This window comes from Mobula hypostoma, chromosome 1 (genome assembly GCF_963921235.1).
Source record: "Mobula hypostoma chromosome 1, sMobHyp1.1, whole genome shotgun sequence".
Lineage (NCBI taxonomy): Eukaryota > Metazoa > Chordata > Chondrichthyes > Myliobatiformes > Myliobatidae > Mobula > Mobula hypostoma.
The window spans coordinates 185,528,532-185,541,590 of record NC_086097.1 but is presented as its reverse complement, the minus strand read 5'-3'; the positions used below and the strand labels follow the sequence as shown (position 1 = coordinate 185,541,590).

General features: G+C 39.4%; 1 protein-coding gene across 1 annotated transcript in view; it reads left to right on the top strand.

The window, feature by feature from the left end:
• The window catches only part of lrrc69 (leucine rich repeat containing 69), a 50,369-nt gene extending 37,744 nt beyond the window's left edge, over window positions 1-12,625 (top strand). Inside the window, exons 6-8 of the mRNA XM_063041194.1 lie at window positions 4,242-4,343; window positions 10,543-10,716; window positions 12,167-12,625. Coding sequence (XP_062897264.1) covers window positions 4,242-4,343; window positions 10,543-10,716; window positions 12,167-12,277 — 387 coding nt within the window. The 3' untranslated portion in view covers window positions 12,278-12,625. The remainder of the gene's footprint in view (window positions 1-4,241; window positions 4,344-10,542; window positions 10,717-12,166) is intronic.
• Window positions 12,626-13,059: the final 434 nt, after the last annotated feature.

The window sequence follows — 13,059 nt, the reverse complement described above, 5'->3', positions numbered from 1 at the left end:
CCACAACTTATGAACTCACTTTCAAGGACTGTTCATCTCATGTTTTCAATATTTGCTTATTTATTTATTAATTATTATTTTCTTTTGCATTTGCACTGCTGGTCTTTTGCACACTGGTTGAACATCCAAGTGGGTGTGGTCTTTAATTGATTCTGTTGTGGTTATTATTCTGTGGATTTATTGAGTATGCCCGTAAGATAGTGAATCTCAAGGTTGTTAATGGTGACATATATGTACTTGGATCACTTTGAACTTTGGTACATAATTTTGTTCACAACGTTGGTACACAACATTCTCTGTTTGCCATTTCTTTCATTCAATTTACTTGCTCAAATCCCTTTCCATACTCTCTGCTACTACTTCCAAGTTCAGTTTCTCCACTAGTTTTGCTAATTATATCTGCAGTAGAAGCACAAACATCCACCAAGCCATCTTAATTACTACCAGTCTAATTCTGGGTCCCTGTGTTCAAGAAGGCTTTGAGGATATCCTGCCATTTCCCCTGACAGAATTTGATATTACCATGGCACCTCCCTGTAGCTCTGTAGAATTGGCTATTCTCTCATTGGATGACAGTATTTTTAATCCATCACTGATGTTTTGCTGGCACCCTTGCAATTACCTGTCAGCATGTGAGCTCAGATTTTTGGTACTGATAATGATGCAGCTACTTCATCACAATCTCAAACATTTTTCCACCAGCTTTGGGAAAACAAATTTGAGAAATACTGGTTGGAAACAATGTGTCAAGAAGAATGTGGGAGAAAGGCAGTCAGGTATGCATACATACAGGAGCACCGAATGCAATAAATGACTCACAACAGTTCTTTGGGGTTATCTATTGCATTCCGGTGCTCCCGATGCGGCCTCCTCTACATTGGTGAAACCTGACGCAGATTGGGGGACCGCTTCGTCGAGCACCTCCGCTCTTTTCGCCACAACAGACAGGATCTCCTGGTTGCCACTCACTTCAACTCTGCTTCACATTCCCATTCGGATATGTCCATACATGGTCTCCTCTACTGCCATGGTGAGGCCAAACTCAGGTTGGAGGAGCAACACCTCATATACCGTCTAGGTAGTCTCCAGCCCCTTGGTATGAACACTGAATTCTCCAACTTCTGGTAATTCCCTCCACCTCCCTTCCCCTATCCCTATGTCACTCTGCCCCCTCCCCCAGCTGCCTATCACCTCCCTCACTGTTCTGTCTCCTTCTACTACCCATTGTGCTTTCCCCTATTCCTTCTTCACCTTTCCTGCCTATCACCTCCCTGCTTCCCCTCCCCCACCCCTTTATCTTTCCCCTTACTGGTTTTTCACCTGGAACCTACCAGCCTTCTCCTTCCCACCCTCTCCCCACCTCCTTTATAGGGCCTCTGCCCCTTCCCCCTACAGTCCTGACGAAGGGTTCTGGCCCGAAACGTTGACTGATCGTTTCCGCGGATGCTGTCCGACCTGCTGAGTTCCTCCAGCGTGTTGTGAGTGTTGGGTAACCCTAGGTAATTTCTAAGGTAAGGACATGTTCGGCACAGCTTTGTGGGCCGAAGGGCCTGTATTGTGCTGTAGGTTTTCTATGTTTCTAAAACAGTATGCAGCATGAGCCCTCCTAATAATTTTTTGTGCTTACATGTCTACATTAGTGTTTATGTACCAGGACTCCAAGATTAATTTGCATGTAGCATTTTGCAGTATCAGTTTATTTAAATAATGTATTTTTCCTTTCTTCCTTCCAAAATGCATCAATTTACATAATCTCACAATACCTACTTATCTATAACACCTCACTAGTTAACAACCTGAAAATGGCTCTGTTGATCCTGATTCTTTGTCTTTCTGTCCATGCCAACATGTTACCCACAACACTGTTTGCCTTTGTTTTGTAACTCTCTAACTGACCCCTTGTTGAATGTTTTCTGGAAATTCAGAAAGAACACTTCTACTGGTTCCCCTTTATCCACCCAGTTTGTTAGAATACATTGTCAAAGAACTCTTGCAAGTTTGTCAGACATGATTTTCATTTCAGAAAACCATGTTGATTCTTCTTCACTATCTTAACATCTTATGTCTTTCCTCCTCTTTGTAGGCAGTACTTAAAAATTTGCCTCCACTCCATTTTTGTAGGTTCTGAGGTGGCAAATAGGGAACTGCAAATTCGGCAACAGATAGTGGCTGACAAGGGTTTGGTTATGTAAACACGAGGAAATCTGCAGATGCTGGAATTTCAAACAACACACATAAAAAAAATGCTGGTGAATGCAGCAGGCCAGGCAGCATCTATAGGAAGAGGTACAGTCGATGTTTCGGGCCGAGACCCTTCGTCTGGACTAACTGAAAGAAGAGATAGCAAGAGATTTGAAAGTGGGGGGGGGGGGAGGTGGAGATCCAAAATGATAGGAGAAGACAGGAGGGGGAGGGATGGAGTTAAGAGCTGGAAAGTTGATTGGCAAAAGGGATATGAGAGGATCATGGGATGGGAGGCCCAGGGAGAAAGAAAGCGGGAGAGGGGAAGCCCAAAGGATGGGCACGGAGTATAGTGAGAGGGACAGAGGGAGGAAAACGAGAGAGAAAGAAAAAAACATAATAATAAATAAATAAATAACGGATGGGGTACGAAGCGGAGGTGGGGCATTAACAGAAGTTAGAGAAGTCAATATTCATGTCATCAGGTTGGAGGCTACTCAGCCGGAAAATAAAGATGTTGTTCCTCCAACCTGAGTGTGGCTTCATCTTGACAGTAGAGGAGGCCGTGGATAGACATATCAGAATGGGAATGGGACTTGGAATTAAAATGTGTGGCCACTGGGAGATCCTGCTTTCCTCTAGTGGCCAGAGTGTAGGTGTTCAGCGAAACGGTCTCCCAGCCTGTGTCAGGTCTCGCCAATATATAGAACGCCGCATTGGGAGCACGAGACACAGTATATCACCCCAGCCAACTCACTGGTGAAGTGTCGCCTCGCCTGGAAGGACTGTCTGGGGCCCTGAATGGTGGTTTATGTAATTTGTGAGGTACTGTATTCTTTCTGCAACTTACACAAAGTTACTGATACATGACTTCAGTACGACCAGACTTGTACGGCCAGATTTGGAAACAGCTTCTTTCCAACTGTGATAAGACTGCTGAACGGATCCTGACCTGGATCTGGGCCGTACCCTCCAAATATCCGAACCTGCCTCTCGGTTTTTTTGCACTATCTTACTTTCTATTTTTCTATTTTCTATTTATGATTTATAATTTAAATTTTTAATATTTACTATCGATTTGTAATCCAGGGAGCGGGAAGCGCAGAATCAAATATTGCTGTGATGATTGTATGTTCTAGTATCATTTGTTTGGTGACAAAGTATAAAGTATAAGTATAAAGTAACCCTTTTTTTATTATGGTAGGATGAAACAGGGTCTAGAATGCCAAGCTTCTTTCCTGCTGATGAAACTGTAGTAATTAAGTGCTTATCCTCAAAACTTTCTGTTCACTGATGACTCAGGATGTTAATAATGAAAAGGCTGGTGCTGCTGTTGCCACTGAATGTCAAGGAGAAATTGTCAGGTGATGAAACACTTGTATGATGTAAATATAATTTAACACATCAGCTCATATTGGAATTTTTCCCAATTCATCATGCAGCTGACATAGGCTACCACATTCTCTGGCACATGATGATCTTGAATTGATTCAATTGAATTGAAGGGCAATTCACTGCACTTTTTCAACACATTAGAATGGGTCTCTCTGTTTCACCTCCAGTCTTGATTTTACTTGTTGCTCTTCCTTTCTTCATCTTCTTTCCTTTCTTCTATTTCCTCTTCCTGCTTTTCCTCCACCTCACTTCATCATCTGCCTTGATTGTCATCTTTCTCCTCTTCCTCTTCCTGCTCCTCCTCCACCTGCTTCAGGCAATGGCTGCATTTTTGCAAGACTTGTAGAATACAATAGTGTTTCAGTCTATCTCCGCTTGAACCCATATAGAGCCTTGGATTTCTCTTTGGTATTCCAATTTCCTGTTCAATTCCAATTCAGTGTACAAATATGAATCTTATTACAAAAATCCTCCAATTCAGGGGTAGATCTCCCCGTTTAAAAAAAAATAATAAACAGTTCAGATACTGGTGGGGGAGGGGGAAGAAATATAAATAATTTGTGAGATATTTTGAATGACTCAAATGTTTCATTTGCTGCTTATTCGATTCTCTTTTATATTAATAACAGTAAACTATTTTTATTTTGTTCTTTTTAATTATGAAGCTTATGGAGCTGAAATTGGAAGAATTCTACTTTGAGCAGAATCCATTGTTGGAAAAAAATCTCGTTTCATCAATACAACAAAATGAAGTTTTAACTCTCCAGGTAATTATTTCTATGTTATTCGGATGTGCTGGGTTACTTTTCAGCTTTATTCCACACAATCTCACTGAAATGGCATTTAACCTGCACTACCAGATTACTGCCAGGTAGTGAACACTCAGGGCTCCCCAACAGGTCCTCACAGATGCAATGACATTAGTCAACTATTTAGAATTTAGCTTTGTACTTCATAAAATTAAAATAATATATTCTGCTTTTTGCAGATTAACTTTTATTATCTCTCCTTTATTTGTACCTAGTAAGAGTTAGAGTACAGCTAAATCTATACCATATTTATAGAGTAACCAACCACATCCCTCAACTTTCTCAAATCATTTCATCTTTCAATGAAGACTGAAAAATAGATAGCCAGCTACACATGCCACTTTGCACAGAAACCTTTACAATGATGAAAAATTGATCAATGTTTAGTGGTATTCGTTGACTGGATAATGATAAGCTGTTGTTCAGAGGCCATTTCTCAAAACTTTAATAATGTCTTCTTGAATCTGAAGGATGGCACAATGCAATTCTGTTGCAGTACTGTATTAGAGTTGCAGCATAGAATCAGAAATACTTGCTGTATTAATGCATCTGATACAATTTTTCACCCACACAAGAAATTTTCTATCAAAATAAATAAATTATTACACAGCTGTGCGAGTGAAATAAGGTGATTGTCTCCATAAGGTTAGGAAAATGCAAAATCTAAAAATAAGAATAAAAATAAATTATTGGAAGAACACAGCAAATTTGAAAATTAAAAACAAGCATATTATCTTTTGTGATGAATAGTTCAAAACCGAAAACATCATAAGTCTTTTCTCTTTGCTGTTGCTGACTAATTTATTTGTTTTTGGTATATTCGGTAATAAAAAGTGAAGATTAACTGTTGAATTTAATCATAGTTTTTAAGTAGGTATTTTCTTTCTGTTATGTGTAAGATATTATCTAAAATAATCAATAAAAATTATAGAGATTTTAATGCTAAAAATAAAATGACAAAATCAGGTTACAACTGCTGAGATGGGTATTTTGTGTTGTTAATATGATTTGCAATTAATTTAAACAATCACTGAGTCCAGATGTCATTTTCTATTCTATAAAGCTATGTTTATTTCTTTAAGTTCTCTATTCAATAATTCCTGTGTCTGATTTCTGTGTCTTCATTTGTGAAGACAAACACAAAATACTTGTTTAACCTCTGCACCATTTCTTCTATCCCCCGTATATTTTTTCTTCTGTTTGTAAGAAACCTGTGTTAATCTTAGCCCGTCTGTTCCTTTCCAAATGTCTATAGATGTTTTTACGATCTACTTTGTGGTTCTTGCTAGATTACTCCCCTATCTGCTTTCCATGTCAACACCTTGATCCTTCTTTGATGAATTGTGAAATTTTCCTAATCCTAAGGCAGATTTCTTGCATTTTCTCTTTTTACTTCAGACTTCCCGAGGTTTTTTAGTCATTAAATTTTTGTTTAATTGGAAATTTAAATGCAATTTTAAAAACTTTTAACCTTTGGAAATGATTTAAAAGGCTTATTTTGCTTGAAAAGATCACATAGAATGCCATACTGTTGTCAGACTCCTGTGGGCTGTTGACAATGTTTCATATGAGAGACTGGTTAGAATCCATGGAGACCAGGCAAAATTGACAGATTGGATCCAAAATTGATTCAGTAGGATGTAGAGAATGATGATATAACCAGTGTTGTACCACAGAGATAAGTGCCCGGATTCTTATTGTTCATTGTATATGTTAACAATTTTAATGATTAGTGAGATCATAGGAGACAAAGAAATTGGTGGTGGTGTTGACATTGAGGAGGGTAGTGTTCGGCCTCTAATATCCTTGGTCCCATAATTTCCTATAATTGGTAAAATGGGCACAGCAGTGGCAAATTTAATTTAATCCTGATAAGTTATGCATTTTGGTAGGTCTAATAAGGCTAGAATATGCACTGTATATGAGGAACAAGAAGATATTAAGGTTTAGGGGGACCTCGACACATGTCAGAAGATTTCTGAAGTTGGTAGCATATGTTAATAAAATGGTGAGGAAGAGACACAGGATACACATGGAACGCACATCAAAGTTGCTGGTGAACGCAGCAGGCCAGGCAGCATCTCCAGGAAGAGGTACAGTTGACGTTTCAGGCCGAGACCCTTCGTCAGGACTAACTGAAGGAAGAGTTAGTAAGAGATTTGAAAGTGGGGGGGGGGGGGAGGAGATCCAAAATGATAGGAGAAGACAGGAGGGGGAGGGATGGAGCCAAGAGCTGGACAGGTGATTGGCAAAAGGGATATGAGAGGATCATGGGACAGGAGGCCCAGGGAGAAAGACGGGGGGGGGGAACCCAGAGGATGGGCAAGGGGTATAGTCAGAGGGAGAAAAAGGAGAGTGAGAGAAAGAATGTGTGTATAAAAATAAATAACGGATGGGGTACGAGGGGGAGGTGGGGCATCAGCGTAAGTTAGAGAAGTCGATGTTCACGCCATCAGGTTGGAGGCTACCCAGACGGAATATAAGGTGTTGTTCCTCCAACCTGAGTGTGGCTTCATCTTTACAGTAGAGGAGGCCGTGGATAGACATGTCAGAATGGGAATGGGATGTGGAATTAAAATGTGTGGCCACTGGGAGATCCTGCTTTCTCTGGCGGACAGAGCGTAGGTATTCAGCAAAGCGGTCTCCCAGTCTGCGTCGGGTCTTGCCAATATATAGAAGTCCACATCGGGAGCACCGGATGCAGTATATCACCCCAGCCGACTCACAGGTGAAGTGTCGCCTCACCTGGAAGGACTGTCTGGGGCCCTGAATGGTGGTAAGGGAGGAAGTGTAGGGGCATGTGTAGCACTGGTTCCGCTTACAAGAATAAGTGCCAGGAGGGAGATCAGTGGGGAGGGATGGGGGGGACGAATGAACAAGGGAGTCGTGTAGGGAGCGATCCCTGCGGAAAGTGGGGGGGGGGGGGAGAGAGAGAAAGATGTGCTTCGTGGTGGGATCCCGTTGGAGGTGGCGGAAGTTACGGAGAATAATATGTTGGACCTGGAGGCTGGTGGGGTGGTAGGTGAGGACCAGGGGAACTCTATTCCTAGTGGGGTGGCGGGAGGATGGAGTGAGAGCAGATGTACGTGAAATGGGGGAGATGCGTTTGAGAGCAGAGTTGATGGTGGAGGAAGAGGAGCCCCTTTCTTTAAAAAAAGGACATCTCCCTCGTCCTGGAATGAAAAGCCTCATCCTGAGAGCAGATGCGGCAGAGACGGAGGAATTGCGAGAAGGGGATGGAATTGTGAGAAGGGCAGGATACACATGGGCATAGAATGTATGAAGAAAGAGTTATTGTACAATTTTATTAAGTATTAGTTCTGCTACAGCTGGAATGCTGTGTACAGTTCTGTTTGCCACACTCTAAAAAAGACACAATTCTACTGGAGAGAATGCAGAGAAGATTTATCAGGATATTGCCTGTGATAGAGCATTTCAATTATAATGGGACAGGCTAGATTTCTTGGAGCAAAGAAGACTGAGAGAGACCTGACTGAAGTATGTAAAATTATGAAATGCTAGTAAGGGTAGATAGAATGAAGCATTTCCCCGTGGCAGAAGTACATAAAAGCAGAGGGCTTAGGTTTGAAGTAAGGTGAAGTGGTTGGAATCTGTAATGTATTGCCTGAGGAGTGGTTGAGGCAGGGTTCTTACAATATTTAAGAAGTATCATGGTGAGCAACTGAATCACCAAGCAACAGAATACTACAGGCTCAAAAACAGGATTAGTATGTTTGGGTCGGTATGAACATGGCAGGAGATAGGACTTGCTTCTGTGTTCTGTAAATCTATGACTGAGTTACTGTGTGTTGGAAGGTGTGCTGAATGATACCTTGGCCATGCAAGTTGAGCTAGTCCGGAATGTATCTGAGGCATTATTATAAACCTGTAATTCAAAACAGAAAAATGAAAACTAGCACCTAAGAGAAAGAGACAGCAGAGATAATTCAGATAAGTTTATGCCTTCAATTGTTGAAAAATCTTGTTTTTATTGCACATGTTCTTGAGATCTCACCCTCTGGTGATTGGTTTAAATTACATCCAGGCAAAAATTCTCCACAAGAGGCACATCTTTAAAAGAAAATAAAAAAAACAGATTTTCTAAATGTCCTACAAAATACTTCGAGTGTGCAGGGGAAACAGTTCATCATTTTCATTTTTTCCTGCCCTTTCTCTTCAACAAATGTTCATATTTTGGTTGGTATTGCATAATGACAGTGTACTCAATAGCAACAAACTTCATAAGGAATGAAACCTATAAACCTCTCACTGATTTATTTATTTAGTGAGATACAGCACCGAATAGGCTCTCTGGCTCTTTGAGCTGACCCACCAAGCAACCCCTGATTTACCCCTAGCCTACTCATGGGATAGGTTACTAGCTGTGGGTGGAAACCGGAGCACCCTGAGAAAACCAACGTATCCCACAGGGAGGGTGTACGGACTCCTTACGGATGACGTGGGAACTGAACTCTGATACCATGAGATGTCATAGCATTGCGCTAATACCAGTTGTGGGTAGTGGGCCATAAGAGCATAGGCTGGATGATGTGCTGAATGAATTTTTTATAGGTACTGTATGTACTGTATACAAACCTCTTGTTTCTAAATAGTGTCGATTATTTCATTTCAAAACTTAATTAAAATTGATTACACTTGATTATATCAAATCAGAGGGTATAGTCAATTAACATAGAACAGGACAACACTGAACAGGCCATTCAGCCCCCAGTGTTGTGCTGATTTATGCTAAGTGTCCTCTTCCAGTTTCAGATCCATATCCCTGCCTTCATGTTCATGTGTCCTATCTAAAATAATCTTAAACTCCACCATACCGCTTTCTGATCCACTACCATTCCAGGTGCTAACCATTCTCTGCATAAAAAGAACTTGCCCCTCAAGTTGCCTTCAAACTTACCCACTTTAACCATAAAAGCATATCTTCTAGTGTTTCACATATCATAAGACCATAAGACGTGTTTCGAGCCAAAACCCTTCCTGCCAAAAATACGTCGACTGTACTTTTCTCCACAGATGCTCCCTAGCCTAGTGAGTTCCTCCAGCATTTTGTGTGTGTTGCTGTCATTCCATCATGGCTGATTTATTGTCCCTCTCAATCCTATTCTCCTGCCTTCTCCCCAAAACTTTTGACAACCTTACTAGTCAAGAACTTATCAACATCTGTTTGAAATATACCCAATGACTTGCCTTCCACAGCTGGCTGTGGCAATGAATGCCACAGATTCATCACCCTCAGGCTGGAAAAATTCCTCTTCTCTATTCTAATGGGGTGTCCTTGTTTCTGAAGCTATGCCCTCTGGTCCTGGACTCCCCCGATCTAGGAAACATACAACCTGATGGCACGAACATCGATTTCTCAAACTTCCGGTAATGCGCTCCCCCTACCCCTTCATTATCCATCCTCTTCTCCCTCTCTCACCTTATCTCCTTACCTGCCCATCGCCTCCCTCTGGTGCTGCAAATGATAGCAGACATCTCATGATTCTGAAATTATTATTTTTAAGCAATATAGGGAATATTGAAGTTAGCACTTATCAACCCTCATGAATTATTCTGGATTTGCCAGAAATTCATTACAGTGTCATGGTTTTATGTGTTTTAAAATTTTTTCTTCAAGTAGTTGTGTTCATTCCTTATATAGATATGTGAGGTTAAGAAAAAAAAATCATCTTTTTGACTGTCAGGATGCTTGAAAGATGAGGAAATAGACGGCATACTTACTGGGCCATTTTGTATCAAGAAAGACTTGCATGATAAGATTAATACATGCAAATACTGCAGCCAAGGTTGGTGGATTGCAGCTGGCATAACATTCAGGCAACTTCCATTCTGTCTTGGAGATTGTGATTATGTTGCCCTGCTTTAGGTAATTGAAACTCAGTACACGACTCTTCAATGTTTTATATCTGGAATTGGTTTTACCCCTTTCCTTTCTCACAACAGCCACCTATCTATGGTTCTCACTTAGAAATGTCAGCTTACAACATGTTGTAGCCTATCAGAAATAATTTCACATGATTGTCATCATTGATTGACGTATTTCTTCTACAGTATGAGGGGGATTCAAATATTCACTAGTCTCTTGTGTTATTCCATCATTGCTCTCCTAATTGCATATTCTTCATCTTTACTGAAGGAGATTACAGCAAGATATATCTTGGATGAGCTGACAAGTAATTCATTCAATTCAGGTTTTGAATATTACCCAGAATTGAGAAAGATATTGAAAAATGCGAGCCGATGTGCTGTGTGTCAAAGAAGTTTTCTGAACACATGGCTTGAATGTGTGAAATTTGTTGATCTAACGCAGGTAAAATGTTTGTTGTTAAATATTATTTCCTAACAGAAATGGATATAGCTTGAGAGTTGGCTACAGGGCAATGATATTACCTGTTGAATGTAACAGGTGGTGAAAGTGTAACACTTCTGATTTGTTTAGAATGAAGCTCTTCCAATGCAAGCAATAGGCTTATTGCATGTACATTTGAGGTATCAATGCATATTTCATATCTTTAAAATGTTTCCAGCAACTTAGCTGCAGTCTGTAAATGTCTGCCTTTGTCAGTGTTCTCAAGTGCACCTCCAGACTTTAAGTACACTGCTGATGGTGGCTAACGTAAATGATTGATAATTTTCATTGTAGATTTAGAAAAAGCAGGATTGCTATTTTTGGCTCTGTAATACATTGTGACTTTGGCAATCACCTTCCAATTGTCCCCTGAATCCTGGACAACACCTATCAACATACCCCTTAGTTAATCTTTGCTCTTTCTGGACAAGCAGCTTTTCTGTGTCCTGATTGATAGAGCGTACAGTGGAATTGCCTTCTCTACCCTAAACCTGGACCCCATATCAAAAGTGGCGATGGCGTATAAAAGATATAGAATTCCTGGCTCATTTTGCAATTGAATATATACACGGTAGCAAATTGAAGTTGGGGATTAACTTTGAGTGCTGATTTAAAAACATGAAAAGGGATACTGAAGTTCTCATGTTACAGGGTTCATAAGCAGATTTTACAATGCCTGTAAATGGAGCGTAGACCTGCTCAAGATTCCTAACTTCTATTGCGATAACGTCGTGAAATAAGCACTCAATAATGGAAGCATATTGCCTCAGTTGTCTCCTGCTGAGATCATAATAGCAATCCCTTACCTCTCATCATTTTGTGATCAGCACTAAAGGTTATCAACATTCTGAAACTTAGGGCAAAATAGGCATGCAGCAAAATTTTCCAGTTGAATGAATGTTAGTTTTCAAATTTGCTTTTTAAAGTTTTAAGTTTATTAAAATATCAGAATTGTCTAAAAGGTGGAAAAGCAAAAGAAAAATAAATAATCAAAATGGAGCATTTATCATGATTTTATCTTACTCAACAATAGAATCTTTGATGCTATTTTGGTGCAACATTCGTTTTACTTTAAATTATGACTTTTGATACAAAAATTTGTCTTGACAAGAGCATTTATGTTGGTGTAAATTAAAATATATTTACATGCAAACATGCCACGAATCTGATCTGAGTGGCAAATTATTCAACAATTCTCATTTCAAAGATAAAATAATAAAATCAAGAATTATTCACCTGTAAGTTATTCTTTAGATTTATTACAAATATCTTTGTGAGATGGAAAAAATGATTAATATTGTTTTACAATTTGTATTTTATATGGGTGTTTAGGGACATTAGGATTATCTATTTATTTTTTATATTGTACCTGAGTTGTTTATTTATATATACTTTTTTTTTTCTCTTTCAGAAAATTAGAATGACCAGACCTGCTCATGTTGTCCCTGTTCGGGCCTTACTTTGTTCATATAAATGTTTCAATAAATCGGACCATCAATACTATGCAATAGCAATGCCATAACCATATGGGATAATGACTATTAATAAATTGAAAACAGTCTAGAAGTTGTGAACTGTTAATGATGTACAATTAAGATGATGCTCTAAAATTAAACAAGGAAAGCTCACAATGTCCAGATTATTCTCAGATGTTCTGTAGATCCCAAACATCAACATGCGATCATGGCTGTTTCACACTTTTTTTCTGTTTTAATATTACTTGTTAAATCAGTCATTTTTTTTTAGAAAAGTTTGTGTTTTTGTGACCTTTAGACTCTTCATATTTTTGGTGAAAACAAGTTGAAATATATTTTTTAAAAATCCTATTGTGTTGCTTTATACATTTGAAATGGATAAAGGGCACAGTTCGTCCTTGTGCTGCAACAATATTATTGCCTTTTTGCTCCTGGAAGCTGAAACCTCAGTTGGACTTCCTTCCAAAAAATTAACAAAATGGATGTTCAGTTGGCTTTTGTTATACTAAAAACATTCCAAATCCTTGTCATGTTTGACAGCCAGCATATCCTGGAGACATGGCTTAAATCTCTTCTTGGCTGGTACAATGACTCTAGTAAATATGTTTGCATCTAAATCATGGAGTAGTGATGAGCATTTGAAGTTCATTACTGTTATAAAAGATATTAACCTGATTTTTTAATTCACTAGTTTCATAACTAATATCTCTCAAATTACTAAATCTAACTGATAGAAATTTAGATTTCCAGTCCGCAGTTCGTTTGTTATATGCAGTGTTGTGTGATGTAGGTGATTATGGTTTTTCCATGACCAGGATTACCCTTAGCA